The sequence below is a fragment of the Neomonachus schauinslandi genome, chromosome 2 (assembly GCF_002201575.2).
Source record: "Neomonachus schauinslandi chromosome 2, ASM220157v2, whole genome shotgun sequence".
Taxonomy (NCBI): domain Eukaryota; kingdom Metazoa; phylum Chordata; class Mammalia; order Carnivora; family Phocidae; genus Neomonachus; species Neomonachus schauinslandi.
In genome coordinates this window covers 136,402,624-136,424,049 of record NC_058404.1, presented here as the reverse complement: position 1 = coordinate 136,424,049, position 21,426 = coordinate 136,402,624, and the positions used below count along the sequence as shown (strand labels likewise).

Sequence of the window (21,426 nt, the reverse complement as noted above, 5' to 3'; positions counted from 1 at the left end):
AATACTGGTGACTGTTTCTGAATTGACACTAACTCCTAGAGACCCAAAATGTCACTCTGGTTTATCAGTGAAAATAGAAGCTTATGGAGGTCAGGTGAATGATGGAGTTTTAGCGCAGGTCCATGGTATGGGTGTTGGAGGGGATGTTGGGGGGGCATGGGGAGGGGGAACTGTGATGTGATCAAAGACCCAGAGAAGAAGAAACCCCACAGAAACCAGAAGGAGGTGAGAAAGATTTTGCTGGAAGGTGATGGGAGTTAAAATTGGAGTGCTTCAAGAACTAGCCCAAGACATTTGGATTTTACTTAGTGACCATTAGGGTCACACTGCTGGCTTTGAACAACAGTGTGGCATGAAGTAAAATTCTGTGCTGGTGGAGGAGTGGATAATGGGCAGGGAGTTACAGATGAATGAAAAGATTCCTGATAGTAAGCAGTGTACAGTGGAACGGTAAAGCAAACACAGGAATCAAGGCAGGAGATGATGAAGACCCAAGAAAGGTGTGAAATCAGAGAAAAGGGAGGTCTCATACCAAGACTAGAGACAAGAATTGCAAAACTTGTCTGTTTAATAAGATGCTTCAGCAATCTGCTTCACCTCCAGATTTCTCATTTCTACCCTACCTCTTATGTTAAATCAATATTCATCATTTGGCTTCAACTATGGCATCTTATTTGCCATAGGCATCTATTCATGAGAGTATTGACATTTGCTCAAAGTTTGTTAACCTAAACTCCTCTGTCCACATTACCCACAACTGCTGTCAAAGCAAGGGTATGAAGAAGATGTAAAATCACAAAATGAGTCCTCAGATAAGGGCCGCCAGCTCTTGGGAATCAATTCTTTTTGTGTTGACTCCCAGAGATTTAGCTGGACCTTCGCATCAGTTAAATGTGAAACTCCTCTGTTTGTCCATACTCTAAGGACTTGCTACTCAAGTGTGTCCTAGACCAACAACATTAGCATCACCTGGGAGTTCACTGAAATGCAGAATCTCAGACCCCATCCCAACCCTGCTAAGAACCTGCATTTTAACAAGAGCCCCAGGGATTTCTACCCACATTGAAGTTTGAGATGTTAATTAGATGCTATTCTCTTTCCTTCATTCTCTAATACAACCTCATTTGGCCTCAGGTGTTGACAAGGGGTCACACAGACTTGACACTGATTTTTGTCAAAGAATCTAGTATTTTAGGACTGGGAAGGATCTTAGAAACTATGTAAACCGAAGGGAACCATGTGATTTACCACTCAAACCAGGGTATTTTCAAGAGTGAAAGGAAGCATTATTAAAATATGTGCCAGGACAAAAGGTGGAAAACAGGATTCTTCTAAACAACCTCAGGATTGAGCATTTTACTATCAGCTAAATTTTTAAAATATAATCTCAAATCCCAATAACAATCTCTCCAAGTGGGTGTTATTATCTCAGTTTACAGAGATGATAAGTGTAGGGGCTTGAACTGTAGCCTTCCAAAAGACATGCTCAAGTCCTAACCTGTGAATGTGACCTTATTTGGAAAAAAAGATCTTTGAAGATTAAGTATAATTAAGTGAGGGATCTCGAGATGAGATCACCCTGGATGAGGGTGGGTCCTAAATCCAGGATGACAATGTCTTTATCAGAGAAGAGAAGGGAAGAGAAGACTTAGGAAGACTGAGACAATGAGTGGAGTGGTGCTGCCACAAGCCAGCGAATGCTGGGAGCCGCCAGAAGCAAGAGGAAGCAAGGAAAGATTGTGTGTCATTTCTCCCCCCCCCCCCCCCCCCCCCCGCCCTTCCAAGCCTTTGGAAGGAGCTTGGCCCTGCAGACACCTCGACTTCTCGACTTCAGACTTCTCATCTCCAGAACTGAGAAAATAAAGTTGTGTTGTTTTAAGTCATTAAGTCTGTGGTCACTTGTTACAAGGTAGCCCTAGGAAGCTAATAGAGTAAGTGCAGGGAGTTCTAAGTGCATGAAAGGAAGGAGGGTCCTACTTAGGTGTAACTGAAAGAGCCTTAAGGGCTGCAGGAGAGGGGAGAGGCGAGGTGAGTGCAGGGAACATTGGGACCACCCACCCTCTCTCCCCTCCCCGCCCTCTCCCTCATCACTTGCAAAAGTGAGCCTATCTTGGTTCTTTTGTGTTTTAGGCAAGAAAAAGATAGAGAGCTTTTGCACTTGCACCAACTTGCCTTCTGATCTCTGCGGAGAGCTTTGTTGTTAAACAAAATAGTTTCAAACTCATAATCACATCTGACCCAAAAATGAGTCCATTTTACTGATGAGAAAGCTGAAGTACAGAAGGACTAAAAGCTCAAACTTAGAGCTGTCTGTGCTGCAGTCAACCTAAGACCACAAATTCCATGTTATTACCATTCTACCATTCTGTTGTGAGACAGTAATTCTTCCACAATAGTGAAAAAACCAAAACCAAACCAAAACCAGTTCATGGAGTTTGGTAGTGAGCGACAGAAATGACTAGGGATTGTGGGCCCCCAGCACCTGTGTCTGGCTGGGTAGAAGAAGCCATCCTGACGCTGAGTTGCGGGCACAGGGTGTCTGTTGGGTAAATTTTGGTACAATCATTCAGCATTCCTTAGTCACTTTCCTTTGAGGAAATATAAGGAGAGTAAGAATTTTGCCTGAAGTGTACGTGTTAAATGAGTCAATATAATCTTTGAGATTTTATGCTAAATATGTGTTTGTTTTCAGCCCTTGGGACAGATTTTGGCAATTGTGTCTTCCTTGTTTTTGTAAATTGGCAGGACACACAGAGAAACCAAAGCTTCTTCATTCATAGCTTGGTTCTTATGACCAAGTCATAATTGTTTTCTTTCTTAGCGGTGGAGGAGGTTTGTGATACACACCTGGCAGGTGGTGCAGAGAAGAAACATTTACATTCTTTGCCTTGGGGTTTCTCTCTTCCTTTCTGCGCCCTGTTTCCTCCACACCCTGGGCAGGGGCAACTTTCTTTGAAGTGTTTGCTATCAACCCTGCTTCAATTCAGTTTGCTTGCCCTCCCAGTTTTTCCAGCTTGAAGTAACACCCGAAAGAAACCTGTGTGTATGAGATTTTGGTCTTTTTCGGTAATGATCTGGAAGCCCTGGGCAGCCTGATCTTATCTCCTACAGTCTCGACATCCCATCTTATGTTCATTCTTAAGAACCGATCAGGTCGCAAATAGCCATAGAGCGTTTTGCCCTTCACCGTTCTAGTAAGGGCTAGCACGGCAGCAGTGCGGGGGTGGGGGTGGGGGGGGCCTGGGGGGCGTACTGAATGCCCGGGAGGCGCAAGGCAACTTGGTGCAGATTTGAGCTAGCCTGGCATTTGTCTGCAGCTTCCGTGCGCTGAGAGTGTTGGATGAGCGGTAGGGCCAGCCGTGGTTGGAATCTTCCCCCAGGAAGAGAGCGACCCTCAGCCGAAGGATTCCTGTGCCAAGGACATGGCGGCTGAGTGGGGTAGGCGTCTCCGGGAGAGAGCTTTTCCCTCTCCCGACGAGCAAGAGAGAGTCGCACAGCTGCTCAGCGGAGAGAGGGGAAGGAGGCGTGGGAGACCTGGAAGCGGCGCAAACGGCAGCTCAGCGGCGCTCTGTGCCTTTCCCTCTCCCTGAAAGCCCTTCTAAAGAGGTGGTTTTACAGCCATACAAACATGACCTTCTCAAGGGTCCCGGATACGTCAGTAGTTCATTTTGGGGTGAAGAAATGCTAACATTTTGCACAAAGCTCTTCTCCCTAAAGGACCTTGGCTGGGCGTGCTGGCGGAGGCGGGGCGCGGGGGAGAAGGGAGGCCGCCGGGGCGTGGCGGGGGGCTGCGGCGCTGGCCGTGCAGATCTAACCTGGAAGCTCCCTGTTGGATGGCGGGGGAGGTGGGGCGAGAGCAGGGCGCAGAAATAGGGCGCCCGGCGCGGGAGCGCAGCTCGCCCCAGCGCAGTGCTCCGCCTGGCGCCAGTTCCGCCCGCAGCGGGTGTGCAGTGGTGCGGTGCGCCCGCAGGGATCCGCGCTCCGGAGGGCCTCGGTGAGTCAGCCGTTGAGTCGTCGCAGTCGCCACCCAGAGGAAATTAGGCACTAGGGTGGGGCGCGTTCCCGGCTGCGCTGCCCTCCTGCCCGCGCCGCGGTGTCACTTCGCTCACCCCGGCTCCTGTCGTCCGGCCGGCGCGACCAGGTCTGCGCCCGCTGCGGTGACTTCGGCGCTGGCCTGGGCCTCCAGCGGAGAAAGAGTTAACCGGCCGGGCCGGGAGGAGCCCGAAAGGGAAGGAAGGAAATTGCCGTCGTTCTGAAAGTTTTTTCCTTCCTTTCCTCTTTCCCTGCAGAGGTGAGTGTCAGGAGGCGGCAGCGCTGACTCTCCGGAGCCCGGCTCCGCGCCTCTGCTCCCGGAGCTGCTGCCCGACTGCCTGGGGACAGGGACAGCTGTCGCGCTCGGACCTCCTCCGTGGACCCCTTCCGAGACGGTGCGCCCAGCCATGGAGGGCGCAGAGCTGGCCGGGAAGGTCCTTTCCACCTGGCTGGCGCTGGTGCTCGGCCTCATCCTCCTGCCTTCGGCCTTCGGGGTGTCTTTGGGTATCTCCGAGATCTACATGAGGATCTTGGTGAAAACTTTAGAGGTGAGTGCCGGGGGGGGGATGCGGCGCCCCAACACCTTTGAGGGCTTTAGGGAGAGAGACCCCGGGGCAGTGGTGGCCGCGAGTAGAGCTGCTGAGAGCCGAGTTGAGGCGAGGGGACCATCTTGGAAGGTCAGCGGTCCCGAGGGGTGCGCGTTTCAGTTTGTCCCCCGCAGTCGCGCGAAGACAGCATCTTGGCTACTTGCGCAGAGTGGAGGGATCCGGGCTGAGACCACGGGACCACCTTGTTGTTCCCCTAGTTGGATACAGAACCACCCTCACCCACGGCTTTATTGTTATTATTATTATTACTGATTAGAATAACAATCTTTTATATTATAGATTTCTTTATAGCCATTATTTAGTGCAGCTGTCCCTTCACTCCCCTTAGTTTTTATAGCCCCAGGTTTCAGAGGTCCTTTCGTGTACTAAGGCATGCTGTCCAGAAAGGCATCATGTTCCAGTTTATGCTCAAGATAAGAAACCAATTGCTGGGCGGTAGAGAGAAATCTGATTATATTTTAATGGAGTCATGGAAATTTTATCTAACCAAAAAGCACTTGAAATGTCATTGAAAATGTATATTCTTTGACCTCTGTTCTCCCTGCACTCCTGCTTCCAAATTCTGCGAAGAAACGTGTTAGATGGAGGTGAGCCTGGTGAGCAGGTGAGCAGCTCACCCTCGCACAGAGCTTAATCAAATCACAGAGGGCTTTCCCCTCTGCTCTTTCATCAGATGCTCCCCATAGCCTTGGGAATGTAGGGAGGGCCAGTGTTACCCCTTTTTCCGGGCGAGGAAACAAAGACTCAGAGAAGTTCAGTGGTTTGCTTGAATTAAGTGAAGACAGGAGTCTTAACTGAGGAGAGGACCTGTAGTCTAGTGATGAGGACTACAGACTCTGGATACAGATTTGCTTAGATTTGGTTCCAAAATCAGCTCCGCTTCTCATTTTGTGACCTTAGGGAATTCACCTACTTCTTGTGCTTTATTTTCCTCATCTATAAAATAGGAATAATTATATAACACCTATTTCCATAGGTTATTTTTATTTATTTATTTATTTTTTTAAAAGATTTTATTTATTTATTTCACAGAGAGAGACACAGAGAGAGAGGGAACACAAGCAGGGGGAGTGGGAGAGGGAGAAGGAGAAGCAGGCTCCCCGCAGAGCAGGGAGCCCGATGCGGGACTCGATCCCAGGACCCTGGGATCATGACCTGAGCTGAAGGCAGTCGCTTAACCAACTGAGCCACCCAGGCGCCCAGGTTATTTTTTAAAAAGATTTTATTTATTTGAGAGACAGAATGAGAGAGAGAGAGAGAGAGAGAGCATGAGCAGGGGGAGGGGCAGAGGAAGAAGGAGACTCCCCACTGAGCAGGGAGCCTGAGGCTGGGCCTCGATCCCAGGACCCTGAGATCAGGACCTGAGGCTTAACTGACTGAGCCACCCAGGCACCCCTATGGGGTTGTTTAATGGGTTAACATGTCAAGCATTTTAGAAGGGGGCCTGTAGGTGTTAGGTGCTAAACAGTGTTTGCTGCTATTAATTAAATGAATAATATTATTATTTAGACTCTAGCATCCTTTTTTCCTCTAACTTCTACAGGACTGTCTAATGCAGATTCTCATTTTTCTGTCCTTATCTTCGGTCTGCTCCCAGGACCTGGCTTTTTTCTCCCTCAGTGAGTGGGGTGGCTCTCAGATCCACATCTCTTACCTGCTAATCTCTCACTACTAACCTCCTGCAACTCTCTTACCTGCTAATCTCCTGTTTTGCTCCGGATTTTTGTTGCACTTTCTTTTTGTGGCTATTTTTCTGTCTAGTCTTTGAAGTTATATTTGATTCTTCATCTTCAGCCCTCATGTTTTAAAAGTTCTGTTGTTTCTGCCTGGGAGATATTGTGCAGTTTTTAACCTTTCCTATTGACTTCATACTCTGAACTTGGTCACGCTGCGCTGTGGATTTCTTAGGCTGCCTCTTAACTGCTAGATCTTCTTCCAATACTCTCCCCATCGCAGATGATCCTCTTTGGCTGGTGTTCAGAACTCTTTCTCAGAACTCTGAAATGATTGAGTTGTTCCCTTGTACAGCAGTGTGTTTTGGAATTTATATCCCAAGTTAGACTGGAGTAAAGGTAAATCCCACACACTGGCTTCCAGTGGCTGACTCCAGTATGTCTTGCTTTAATAATTAAAGGTACAACGAAAGAGATGTCAAGGAGGGAGACCAGCTAGTTGCTGTCAGCCTGGCAAATAACTACTATACTTGGAGGGGATGTATCCAGTTCAGGATCTGGTCTTCAGTTAGGTAGGGCCTGAAGTTTTAATTTTTTGTCCATCTAGCTTGTTACTGGGAGATAGACTACTTACTTGGAAACCAGGTAGATGGCAGCCTAAGGAACTACCCTCTTTGCTTAGAGTAAGTTATTGGGTCAGAGTGATGATCCCCATCGTTTTGGGGATCGTTTGGGGGGCCAACTCTGACTTGTCGCTGACTGGAGCGCCTGTGTTTGGGAGCAGCTGGGCTCCTCAGGAAGGAGCTGTGATCCCATAGTGGTGTCTGCTTTAGGCACAGGAGAGGGAAATGGTGACCCAGGGCTGCTGCTTGTCCTTCAGCTAGAACAGCCTTAGATGTTTCACAGACATTTCAGTTAGGCAGCACAGTGGATCGCTTTTCCTGACTATTGGGATAATTCTTTTAAAAACTGTGCTGGTTGTTTAGTATTAGGACATTTTTAGTCCTGGACAAATACCCTGCCTTTTTGTCGATTCTGTGCAAGGCCCAGTCCTTCTGTTACTCATTATTCCTTAGCTTTTAGTTCTCACCGGATTTGGTTGTTTCTTTCTCTAAACTGGTGATTTTCCAGGGGTATATCATGATTTCTAAGGAGTATATACAGCATTATTACAACTTTATATTGGGAAAATTGTTTTAGGAATTCAAACAATGAAAGGTAAAACTTTGGGGTGGGGACATTTGGATGGTAGGATATACGTATTGGAATCTCTGGGAGGGTGTGTGTGTGTGTGTGAAGTTTTCATGTTTATCCCAAACAGGAACATGGATGGATTTAAGATTTAAAAATGCCGTTTTCAACCGCAGAAGTTGATGGAGGTGAGGGTGGTGAAGGATTGCTATGCATTGGCCTAAGGCTCATGATTACAGGGAAATAAAGATGGGAAGAGAATATAAATATAGGATCAGTAGAGAAGAAGGTAGGGCAGTGGTATGCAAATTATCTAATCTAACCAGATAAGACAGGCGATGGACAGATAACGAATGTTAATAGACTAATTTTTCCCTCTGCTTTTGAGGAATAAGCTGGAAGCATGGACAGGTTCCTTTGAATTTCTGGCCCTGTGACCTTGGGTAGTCACTTAAGTTCCGACATGGGTGTAGCGGAGTACGCCTCAGAGAGTTACTACGCGGGTCAATGAGGAGAGGTCAAGGAAAGCACTGATACATAGTAGATGCTCCAGTCTCAGTGGAGTTTGAATTGGAATATTCTTTGGTCTTGTTTTTTGTTTTTTTTGCTTTTGCTCCTATGTGGCTAAGATTTGACCTACCTTCAGATCTTTAATGAGTTAGCATACATACTCAGAGCGGACTATTCTCGTCTTTTATTTTAATTATTATTCTTTCCCTTTACACTTTCCTCCATCCATCAGTTAGTTTTTTATCTTTTTTAAAAGGCATGTCAATTAAGATGTCATGTCATACCTCTGTTAATATAATACTCAGGTATTATTCCTGGTGTTGGAAATACAATAAACGTGCTAGAAGGCCATGGCTGTTTATGACAGAAAGCAATAACAAAGAAAAGCTACCCAGGCAATGTGCTTAATTTCACAACTCTCTGACAGAGGCTATATTACTCCCCCTCTGAGGTTGGGGAATGGAGAGTCACAGAGTTAATTTGTCCAGATAGTGGTATACAGCTGTTAGTGGTAGAATTGGGATTTTAATCTGAATCTAGAGTCTGAGTTCTCACTCTGCCAAGATGACAGGACTGTCAAGAAACTGTTTTTTTATGCTACAGATGGTGGCCTGCTGTTATTTGGGTAAACCTAATATTTGAATTTTTATATGATTTTCATCCTCTCCTTTTCTCTTTTTAGTTAATTTTTAAATGTCTTTTTAGCATAAAAGCCGAAAGTTGTAATTATTTAGGTGACAATGTCACATTTTTGCAAGCTTTTGATTTAAGCTTTAAAACTCAGACCTAGGGGCGCCTGGGTAGCTCAGTCAGTTAAGCGTCCAAGTCTTGATCTCAGCTCAGCTCTTGATCTCAGGGCTGTGAGTTCAAGCCCAGTGTGAGTCTTGATCTCAGGTCAGGTTTTGATCTCAAGGTCAGGAAACCACACCCAGTGTGGTGCCTACTTAAAAAAAAAATAAATGAATATATGAATAAAAAGGAAGATACCTTAAAATCAGACTTAACCCTTTTTGTGTGTGTGTGTGTGTGTGTGTGAATTAGAGACAGCTACTTTTTGCTTCCCAAGAGGATTTTTAAGGTAAAGGCGAGTGAGAACCTGATGGGAAGTATCTCTCAACTTGTCTTTGTAGGGGGAAGTGAGATGGGAGTAACAATGGGGATTGTTAGAAGCCCCCGTCATACTTCAGGATCTTCTTGTGGACAGAACTGCATTTTTCGTGGTTCTTGGAGGCAGATGTTTTCTGAGATAACCTCTGGAAGAGGCTTAGAACTTCTGAAGAGAGATTCCCCACCTCTGTCTTTGGGCCTACCTGATCAGTTGGCATGGTAGAAGAGACATAGCTGTTTATTGGAAGATGCACTGGTGGTCTGGAAAAAAGTGATCATTTTGGAAGCTAAATAAATTATGGGGTGTGAGGAGGGAGGAGGAAGACAACATTTTCTGCTTTGTGGCCTATTGTGTGGCAGTCATTGGATGGAATACCTTCTTTAATCTTTTATCTTGATACTGTCGCTGGTTTAGGGATGATGAAACCGAGGTCCCAAGAGGTGAAAAATCTCTCTTTTTTTTTTTTAAAGATTTTATTTATTTATTTGAGACAGACAGAATGAGAGAGAGAGAGCACATGAGAGTGGGGAGGGTCAGAGGGAGAAGCAGGCTCCCCGCCGAGCAGGGAGCCCGATGCGGGACTCGATCCCGGGACTCCAGGATCATGACCTGAGCCGAAGGCAGTCGCTTAACCAACTGAACCACCCAGGCGCCCGAAAAATCTCTCTTGAGATGAACCCGGCCAGGAAGTGCAGACCCGCAATTCATATGCATATGCATCTGGCTGCAAAGCCTAGGTGCTTTTCACCTTTCCTTGGGAGTAAGCCCACAGAAAAAAATGGTTCTCTAGTACAAATTTCCTTTGGCATTAAGTGACTTCTCCTCCAACCTGAAACTTTGCTAGTCTTGGACACTGTAACTGCGTTTTGTAGGACAGACCTTTGGAGTTGCCATTTCAGGAGAGGTTAGGCATTCTGACACTTGTCTGGTGACAGAACATGGAGCTCTTTGTAGCACATCATGCTGTATGAGGCATGCCCCTGTATCAGTTCGCTAGGGCTGTCATAACAAAATACCACAGACTGGGTGCCTTAGACAATAGAAATTTATTTTCTCGCAGTTCTGGAGGCTGAAGTCCCAAATGAAGGTGTTGGCAGGTTGGTTTATTCTGGGGCCTCTCTCTTTGGCTTGCGGATGGCTGCCTTCTTGCTGTGTCCTCATATGATCTTTCCTCTCTGTGTGCAAATCCCTGGTGTCTCTCTGTGTTAAATTTCCTCTTCTTAGAAGGACACCAGTTTTGTTGGATTAGGGCCCACCCTAAAGGCCTCATTTTAACTTTGTCACCTTTTTAAAAAGGCCCTGTCTCCAAATGCAGTCACATTCTGAGGTACTGGGGAGTTAGGGCTTCCACATATGAATTTTGGGGGGAGACACAATTCAGCCCATAACAGCCTCAAAATACCATTTTTTTTCCATCCCATGAGCATGGAATAATTGTCCTAATCTAAGGTAATTGCCATTTCTATAAAATATAAAATCACCTGGCCACAAGAAAAAAGTGAGCTCCAAGATAACAAATGTTCAGTTATTGACAAAATATTATCTTAATTCTATCTTTGGTCTGATTATAAATGACAATAGGTACTAAAGCTTTAAAGTGAAAAACTATGGAAATAAACCGTTACCTCTATTAAGAAGAGACGAGAGATATGTCTAGAGTTTGAGAATGCTTGCATTAAATCAGCAAGGAAGGAAAAAGGCACAATCAGATTAAGATTGAGTCTTATTATCATTTGTGACTTGCCACTTGAAGCCAGGAAGATTAAGTCTCTATTTATAGGCTGTTCTCTAAGTGCAAATAGCATGTTCCTACTTAGCTCTTTGGGATGTTGTGCGGGGTCCTGACATAGTCAGATCATGCCCTTCTCCTGGACCTTCAGGTATATATTTTAGGTCATTTAGTCTCTATCCTTCATTGTCTTATTTATTTGAATTTTTAAAAATCTGTTTAATTCCTTGTGAGCCTAGCAATACCTGTTTTTGGCCACTACAATTTTGATAAATTCTTTTTACTCCTTCAAGGGCACTTAAGTCCTAATTATAATGATTGCAATGCCTTTTACCTCTAATTTCCCACTTCCTCTCCAATCAGTCAGTCTAGACAATGTTAGCTTCTGGAATTGTAATCATCGAAATAATATTTTAATCATTCCTTTTCTAAACTGGAAAAATAGCCATTGGGATTTTCTGGGATGCTGTCAACAAAGTTCACTTGTGGTTTTTGAACTCTGATGTTAATGGTAGGTAATTTTGGAAATGCATAGGAAAAGTATAAAGAAGAAAACAACAAATCACATCTTGGTATATTTCTTTATACTCCTACGTACATTGAAAACAAAAATGGGAATTGATTTTTCCTGTTCTTAAGTTCTCGCAAACCTGTGGTTTCTCATAATAACATTTTCCCTGTGTATCTCAATAGAGGCAAGTGACCAGGTGGCCAGGTGGTGTCTTTAGTTAGCGATTTCACCACTTCCTTTCCAGCTCCCCAAGTGTAGACTGCCTCCTTCTGCAAGCCTCTTTATTAGAACATGATCAGTGATGAATATAAGGGTGTATTTGAGCCTTGGAATACTGCTACCTCAGAGGTTTACTAGGGCATCTCTAATTCAGAGAGTGCTGGGGCTTAATGTTTAATTTCATTTCTGTGTAAGGAAGGTTTGAGTATTTTACATCATGTCTGTGGAACAGTCTGCATTAACAACACTATTTGTTTTTAAACAGTGGGCCACAATTCGAATTGAAAAAGGAGTCCCAAAGGAGTCGGGTCTTAAAAACTCAGCTTCTGTTGGTAAGTCTTCTTTTTTCATTTATGATGGTTAAGATATCCAAATTGGATAAATTTACATCTACCCAGTTTGAACTTGAGATAGAAAGCAGTGCATTCTATAGGCCTTGGGTCATTCATAATTTTGTTCTTTATGCAAAATAGCAGCTGCCTGAGTTTTGAATGAGTTTTCACTGTGAAGGTGGTAATAATGTGCTAGTTCATCTATGTGTTCTTATAGGGCATTTCTAAAAGCATACATTTAAAGGTGGTTGCCTGTAGTTTTAAAGATGTAGTTAATGGTTTAAGAAAATAATGCTAATTGGACTATGTTGGAGTGAAACCTATTTTTGAGGTTTTATTAGCACCTTATTCTAATTTGTGGTTCTCAAAAATGTTCTTCAAGATAAACCCTTTCCTACTAAAGGCTGATTGGTAATGCATGAAATAAATAATTACTCCCCCCGTGAAATAAGCTTGGGAATCACCACATGTGACACCTTGCTTTTGGAAAGTAATATTACATAGTAACAAAGGCTCAGAAAAGTCCTATAGTAAAGACACTTGTTAATTTTTGTTAGAATTGAGTTAAAGTCAAGTGAGCTCACTAGTGCCTGTGCCTATTAGTGCTTTGCCGTTGTTCCAATAAACCCTTTTACTTTGGGTAAGAATTTTAAGAATTGTTTAAGACACGGGGTTCATAGGGAAGTAGAATTCTACGGAAGGGACGACTATGAAATTAAGAATAAATAAGTCACTTGACTTAATTGAAAGACTAATAAGCCTTTATGTGTTTTTCAAAAATAATGTAGAAACAATTTGTGCCCATCTAATTTAGGATTAAAGATAATCAAAATGTCAAACACTTCACTAGGAGGAATTTATCTTCTGGAGGCTTGTCTGAGAGAAACTATAGAAACTGTATACCACAATGCATTTTGGAAATAAAGTATTTGAGTGAAAACATCTGCTCATTTTGTGTAATTGGATTGTTATGTTCAAATGATTGAAACAACTAGTAGATCTTTATGTGTATACTTAAACATCAAGTATTAGCACCAGTAACATTTTACCAAGATCAGATATTTCTGGCTATCCACAGTCTTCTTTTTGTTGTCAGATACCTTCTCTTGGACATAGCAGATCTACTAATTTTTGATTTTGCTGGGTACATTTTTAAATGTGTATCCTTATGATTTAAGGAGACAACAAACTTTATTGCTGGTTTTCTGTTGTACTTGGTGAGACTTTGGGCTGTCACTGATCTTGAGTGAAATTCTATGGAGCCCTATGGATTGGGGTGGTGGTGATGCATGGCTTGGGCCGTGAATTTAAAAGGGCACAAGGCGTTCCAATTTGGTAGGTTAAGGGGATTAAAAATCACTAGGTGAGGGTGTCCTTAGCATTGGTTTAGATTTTTTAGCCTGTACTGAAGTGAATATTATCACTTGTTGGATTTTTTTTTTTTTTGTCATGCATCTATCTTTTCCATGGTACCTCCAGGAAAGAGTGGAAGTGAACAAGAGGAGAAAATATAAACCATAATGGTTTAGAGTAAGGCTAAAGGCTACCAAATTTATCTTCTTTCACTCAGAGTAGCTGTCCCTCCTTTTAACCATGAAATTGGCAATGACTATTGCAGTTATTGAGCCTTTGCTACCTGTAAGGTTGATGAGATATCTATAGATGATTAAGCTATGGTTCCTGTGAGGAGACAGGTATCTGACAGCTCACTGTGATAAATGCTCAAGTAGGTGCATAAGCAAAGGACAACGTGGGATCTAATTTAGTCTCTGATACATGCTGCTTTCATCTCTGTTGATCCCACAACTGTGCATGGTATGCACCTCCACTCCCATCCTGATTTACATCCTGCGTGGGTAGCCCTGGTATGGGGTGTGTGCCTTGTTGATACACCCTGGTGTTTGGAGTCAGCAGAGAGAGAATATCTTCCTCCTAGACAGACCGGCCGAGGGTGATGAAACAGCCGCTGCAGTCTTCTGCCTCTGGAGCCTCAGGTCTCTGTATGGCTGCCAACAAGAGCCCCAGTCAGCGCTGAGCAGGTCCAAGTTGACGCAAGGGTCACAGGCAGGCCAAGGGCCCCAGAAGTGCAGGTGTGATCTGGAGATGTCTGAGTGCTTGTGCTGACGATAGGTTCGGGAAACTGAGAGGGACAGAGTGGCTAAACAGGGAAAATAGTTTGTTTATTTTCTGCACCAGATATTTCTTCTCTGCTCTTTTATTTGATGCAGCATATTTTTGGACACACTTTTTTTTTGAGTCTCTCTCTCTCCAATTAAACCCCTCTTGCATTATATTTCTCTTGTGCTTTTATTAATAAGCCAACTGAAAGCTGAACCTAGGGAAATATTATCTTTGTGGTTAAATCATTCTCTCCTGTCTTCAGCCATCTTCTGCTGGGTCTCCTATTAAAAAACGGTCTCCTTTATTGATTGAGCTTCAGATAGGATCATGAGCAAGATCTCCTTAAGAAGCCCTGTTATTGCACCTTCTTCCAGCTTTAAGGGCATTTCCTCATGTTACTACAACACTGAGGATAAATCTTTCTCCCCCTCTTTAAGTAACTATGTTATACTGAACATTCAACTTCAGTGGACAATGTAGTTACCCTCTACCCTAGTTTGTTTTCTGAAGTTGGATGTGCTTCACCACTCCAGCCATGGGACAGGTGCATCTCCTCAGACCCAGGAACATGGTCTGATTGAGATTTTATCAACTTTTATCTTACTCTGTTGTAAATAGTGCAAGGGACCATTGACTGTTAAGAGCCACCCACCTCATCCTTGGATACTGGACTGATTTTGAGGATTTATTGTGCAATAGACTTCAATTAGTTAGTAATTAGGATTGTACTTGTAATGAATGTAATTCATTATGCCATTTTCAGAACCGGAGATCAGTTCCACTATAAATTGCATTATATTAGTAGGACATTTTGAATGCTTAGCACCAAAAGTCAACAGGCAGGAAGAAAGGCCCGAGTTTGCGCTTGTCCTAGAGGTGTCCCAAACAATACAAATAAATAGAAGCCATGGCTCAGTCATTTTGGCACTATCCTCTAGAATGTGCCACTGGCCTGACTTAGCAATATCTGCACGGGAACTGCATACCACGTCCTCAGGTCCTCCCCTTTGCCCCACTCCAGCATGCATCACACGTAGGGATTTGGGGTCACGTGGCCTATTGTTAATTAAGCCCCCATGCTAAATTTCTCTCTTGCCCTGTATGTCTTACCCCCAGTCCCCATCTCTTCCTCCACCCAAACACACACAGAGGACAAAATGCTATAATGAAACCTCTGATGTTATGCCAATTCAGAGAGAATTCAGGCTGCCTAACATTTCCCTCTGATTTTACTTTTGGAATTCTTTCTGTGAGACTTGATTAACCATGTTGATACTGGTACAACATTGTTTGCATCAATATTAAATCTCTCACATTTATAGAAAATGTGGGATAATATTTTGTGACAGAATTTTGAATATCATTTTCAATACTCATTTTGTTTTGGGCAGGCTGTTTTGTTTTGTTTTTTTCAGATTTTATTTATTTGAGAGAGAGAGGGAGAGAGAGAGTGTGTGTGAGACAGAGCGGGGGTGGCAGGGGGAGGCAGAGGGAGAGGGAGAAGCAGACTCCCTGCTGAGCAGGGAGCCCGATGCGATGCAATGGGGGGGCTTGATCCCAGGACCCCCGGATAATGACCCGAGCCGAAGGCAGCTGCTTAACCTACTGGGCCACCGAGGCACCCCACTGGGCAGGCTGGGGGGTGGGAGGTGGGGGCGTTTGATAGTCTGTTTAAATCAACTAAGTTGATTTAGTAATATTGTCTTGGTGTAAACTCCCTGAATACAAGTTAGTATCTGCTGTCCTCACGGATATGGAGTATAATGCATTTAATGGTTATCTTGCTGATAAAATACTGGAACTTGTCTAGCTACTTATAGAGAGAAAAATAATCCAGTTATGGGATATGGAAGGATTATAGAGTGACATTTTCCTTATCACTGCCAAATGTCTACCTGCTTTTATTAGTCTGCCTCTGTTCGTAAATCGTGTGCCTGATGGTGGTGATGATGATGAGGACAATTTTCAAACATACACGAAAGTAGAGAAATAGTAGAATGAACCTGATAGAGGCAATATTTGTCAAGATTTTGCCACGCTTGATTCATCTGTGCCTTCTTATTTTTTGCTAAAATAATCAAGGCAATCAATATAAGATTTCATATCTTTTCATGCATTTTTAAAAAAAAGGATTTTAAAAAATAGCCACAGTGCTATTAAGTTAACTCAAAAGTTTTTAATATCATCTAATCACAGTCCATATATAAATTCCCCTAACAGTTTAAATGTTTTTATAATTGATTTATTTGAACCAAGATTCAGTCATGGTCTACAGATATGTTTATTTATTTATTGATACTGCTTTACTGGACATATGGGGTGCAGTTTTTGTTCCTGGAACAAAAATTACTTAATAGCAGGTGATTCTGAAAAAAATTCACTAGTGCACTATACATTTTTATCCTCACAGCTTAATACAGCTCTGCGCAAGACAAAGTTTCGATCCTTTGCTTTTATTTGTTTGTAAACCATAGGATTAGTCATCTGTATTTCTAAGTGCAATATTCCATGATATTTGTTACATGAAATTTATTACATGAAATTTTCATATTACGTGAAATTTAGTCTATAGTCCCTCACTTCCACTTCTCCTAAGATATCAAACCTATTCAGACTCTCAGCATGTATGTATTAGGAGACTTGCTACAAGGGGATACAAATAGTGAAAATGTGGGGACAACGCAGTCACTCATCAGGAGGAAAATTAATATGTGAGCTGGTTCAAATGAATTAACTGGATTTATATGAAGAGAACAAAGTACACAAATATTAATGTTGAGCAAAAAGAAAATGTATAGTATAAAAACATTTATTTAAAATTACTACTATAAGCAGATACTATGTAATTATGTAGATAGTTGTGGATAAGTATATAATATATGTGAAACTGATATATACCACAGGTTAATGGTTATCTTCTAGGAGGGAGGAGAAAGGATGGGGAGATGGGCTTTAACTGTATCTCTAGTTTTTTTCTCTAAAGAATATCTGAAGCAAATATGGCAACGGGTATCTTTTTTCTTTGTTGAACTCATATTTTTTGGTTAAACTTATATATATTTTTTTTTTTTTTAAAGATTTTATTTATTTGCGAGAGAGAGAATGAGAGACAGAGAGCATGAGAGGGAGGAGGGTCAGAGGGAGAAGCAGACTCCCTGCCGAGCAGGGAGCCCGATGCGGGACTCGATCCCGGGACTCCAGGATCATGACCTGAGCCGAAGGCAGTCGCTCAACCAACTGAGCCACCCAGGCGCCCCTAAACTTATATTTTAAGCATAAAAATTTTAAAAAACCCAACTAAATAAAATATCAAGAATTGCTCCGCTAGAGTCTACTCTGATGCGTAGAACTAGTTTTATATGAATAGAAACTAAATATTTGTCTCAAGGGTGTGACTGATGGTTACCTGCTCTGAAACACATCTCTGTTGAGTCTGACCAGTGCCCGGAATTAAAACTTAAACCTATGGAACAAGAGTTGTTAATCAAAATATATGTTATCTCTCAGAGGCAGGATTCTCAGCCTCAGCACTACTGACATTTTGGGTTGAATAATCCTTTGTCATGGAGAGTGGTCCTATGCATTGTAAGATCTTTAGCAGTATCCCACTAGATGATAGTAGCGCACCCCTAATGTGACAACCAGCAGTGTCTCCTCACATTGCCAAATGTCCCCTAGGGGCAAAACCCTGTCTCCTCCCCTAACCTCTGTCCACTCCTTTGCGAACCACTGCTCTAGAGACTAATGAGTCCATCTCAGCATCCAATACTGTTAGCATAATTTTTCTTAGTTTTCTAATAAGCAGGCCCTTGAAGGAGCAGAACTTGATTTTCAGTTTTTGGTGGCTGGTATGGGGAAGGATGGAATGTGAGGCAAGGCTTGTGAACAGCAGGGTTAGCAGACAACGCTGGATGGGGGAGAGAAGGCCTGTTCTTTAAGGAAAGGTAAAGGTGAGACAAGGGAATCTTCCTTCAAACTTTGCCTCAGAATCTGATGAAAATACTGTTTTGGAAGAAGCTTTACTTTAGACTGGATTGGAGACTTGTGTAGAACTGTGTACTCTAACCTCTGAAAGGAGATGACTTAGCACTTAATTCTGGCCAACAGTGAGTAAGCAGGAAGGAGTGGTTGTGACAGGAAAGAAGGTAAAAGGTCAGGTCAGACTAAGGTCTTCTCTGCATTGCGAAGTGATGGTGGAAGGGGAGTGATAGGCTTGCATCTTAAGAAAGCTGTTAGGAAGCTCATAAAACATACTATTTTTTTTTCCAGATAATTTTTCTTGCCACATAGCACTAACAAAGTAGGTGACATGCCTATGCCCTATTCCTATTTTCTATGAAATTAGTTTTGCTTTTAAACACACTCCTCTGTCCGCCCTACCCCTCAGAGAAAGCCCCAGTCAAAAGAACAAAGCTGCTCCATTTTGTTTCTACCTTATAGACAAAAACCTATCAATAATAACAACAGTAATCACCACCATTAAACAATGGCTCCATTGTGCAAAACTATTTACACGAGGAAGGTCTTGTTAATTCTCACTTAACTGATGAGAAAACTATAGGTGAAGGAGGTCAAGTAACTTGTTTCAGATCATAGAAGTAGTGGAAGGCCAACTGAAAAGAAATCCCAATCCAATTTGTCTTTCCTATTTCTAAATCCCTTGCCGCCACTCTCTGCCTAAACTCTACCTTCCTCATTTGCTCCTCTGGTCAATCCGTGCCTTCTCAGTTCTCCCTTTGAAAGTTGGGGTAACTCTTCCACAAATGGGAACTCCTCTGCTGAACGTTGGCTTTGTCACATACTAGGAAACTCATAACATTTCAATTTCAAATCATCAACAGAACTTTTAAAGAAATGACTCTATTGAGAATATTTAGGATTGTAATAAAAGATATTCTGCATCAGTGCCAAACATTAAGGTTCACATTTAAATTGATTCAGTGGCTCATTTGACAATGAAGTTGTACAGATGTTTCTCTGTTGTGGGATTTCTTGTTTAATCCAGTTAGTCATGTCCAAGTCAATAAAGTTAATGTGGGCTGTCAGCCAAGAAATGGGTCAACAGTATAGTGAATGAGATGTTAAAATGTTAGTTGTTAGGGCGCCTGGGTGGCTCAGTGGGTTAAGCGACTGCCTTCGGCTCAGGTCATGATCTCAGGGTCCTGGGATCAAGCCCCACATCCGGCTTCTTGCTCAGCGGAGAGCCTGCTTCTCCCTCTCCCCCTGCCCCTCCCCCTCCCCCCTCCACTGATGTTCTCTCTTGCTCCTCTGCACACTCTCTCTCAAATAAATAAAAAAAATCTTAAAAAAAAATAACATGTTAGTTGTTAAAATGAAACTCTGCCTGTTAATTATAAATGCCTCTTAGTTTCTCTGCAGTGTTGACTGCCAGCTGATTACAATGTCCATTCTTCCACTCCGTTTATGCTTCAAAATAGGTATAAACACATGGTTAATTTCATGATTAGTTTTTATATCTGGGGTTAAAATCTTCCTCTTTTATAATCAGCATTGCTTATTTTGTAAGTTTCTGGGGAACTACTGGGGAATATAATGATGAAAAAGGGAGTTGATTTTCTCATTTGCTTTTCTCAGGAGAACAAGTACAGCTCCAGTACTTCTAGTTCAGCACTTCTCGTTTTTTTTTTTTTTTTTTTTTTAAGATTTTATTTATTTATTTGACAGAGAGAGACACAGCGAGAGAGGGAACCCAAGCAGGGGGAGTGGGAGAGGGAGAAGCAGGCTTCCCGCAGAGCAGTGAGCCCGATGCGGGGCTCCATCCCAGGACCCTGGGATCATGACCTGAGCCGAAGGCAGACGCTTAACCCACTGAGCCACCCAGGCGCCCCAAGTACTTCTCATCTTGATAACTGAGAGACACTATCAGAAAATTATTCAAAATTTAAAAAGGGGCAAATTATTCTATTACAGATACATAAACCATATAGAAAACAGGAAAACTGAATGTACCTTTATTTCAGTAAAGCTTTTGATTGTATCCTATTCCAAATAACGGGTCGGCAAATCCACTCTATCTGTTAACCCCTCCCACAACCCTGGCAGACATCACTGGGTAATGAGTCCTTGCCTCTGAACCACGCTTAGCGTCCTTAACACAGACGTGCAGACCCCTTCTCACTGCTGACTGCTTTGGAGTCGGTCTTCCTGATGAAACCTTCTCACCACTCTTGATCTGGAGAATAGATAGAGCTTCTCACACTGTGTACCAAAGGATCACTAACTAAAAGGAGGAGAATCTTTTGAGTAATTGGGTTTTTGACATAGATTTGGTTGTATTGTTTGGGGTTGTACTGATGACTGATGTAACTGGAAGTGCCGTATCATTGACCGAATGCTCTTAGCTGCGTTTTAAATAACCTAGGAAACGGAATAGAATTTAAAGTAATCTTGATTGTTTTGATGAATGAGCTATCAGAGAGAGGGGTGACATTCAAGATCCTTTACCCAAGGAGGATGCTTTGGAATGGGACAGAAAAGCCAGCCTGTGGCGCCTGGGTGGCTCAGTCAGTTAAGCGTCTGCCTTCAGCTCAGGTCATGGTATCAGGGTCCTGGGATCAAGCCCCTCATTGGGCTCCCTGCTCAGCGGGGAGCCTGCTTCTCCCTCTCCCTCTGCCACTCCCCCTGCTTGTGCTCTCTCTCTCTTTCTCTCAATTAATAAAATCTTTATAAAATAAATAAAATCTTTATAAAAAAGAAAGAAAGAGAGAGAGAGAAAGAAAGAAAGAAAGAAAGACAAAGAAAAAGAGAAAGAAAGATACATGGTAGGAAAAGGCTTGCCACTTCAGAAGGCAGAGTTTTAGACCATCAGGCATGGAAAGCCAGGGCGAGCACAGAACCTAAAATGATGCTGCAGTTCATGGCAGAACCAGCATATTGAACTTCACTGAACTCCACAGTGACGAGCTGCTTGCAGTCACTGGCCCTGGTCTCTGCATGAAAAATGCTTATTGAGTGTTTTCTGTGTATCTACGTCATACTCTGAACTATGCCCTCAGGCAACCCTTGGCCCACTTAAGGAGATATCACCAATCTCCACACATTCCTGTGACAATCGGAAGCTAGCCAGTGCTGATGGTATTGAATGTCACGAAAATAAATATAATTAACTTGAGGAAGAAAGTTTATAACCGTAGCATGAAAAAAGATCATCCTGGATGGGGGACATCAGAGAGGATGTTTTGGTGGACGTGTTAGTGTTGAACTGGTCATGTAGAGGTGGCTTGGGATTAACTGAGGTGACAGCTTTCTAAACTCAGGGAATGAGGGAATAGCTTGCATAGCAGTGGGAGTGAGCTTAGTTCGTAGAAGGGAACAAACATAGAAATAAGGTTGGCTAGGAGGGTGACATTAGATATGAAGGGCTGAAATGCA

At 43.0% G+C, this 21,426-nt stretch overlaps 1 protein-coding gene across 1 annotated transcript in view; it reads left to right on the top strand.

The window, feature by feature from the left end:
* The first annotated feature begins 3,974 nt into the window (after window positions 1-3,974).
* The window catches only part of GPAT3 (glycerol-3-phosphate acyltransferase 3), a 61,833-nt gene continuing 44,381 nt past the window's right edge, over window positions 3,975-21,426 (top strand). The window contains exons 1-3 of the mRNA XM_021702237.2: window positions 3,975-3,994; window positions 4,290-4,580; window positions 11,847-11,913. Coding sequence (XP_021557912.1) covers window positions 4,440-4,580; window positions 11,847-11,913 — 208 coding nt within the window. The 5' untranslated portion in view covers window positions 3,975-3,994; window positions 4,290-4,439. The remainder of the gene's footprint in view (window positions 3,995-4,289; window positions 4,581-11,846; window positions 11,914-21,426) is intronic.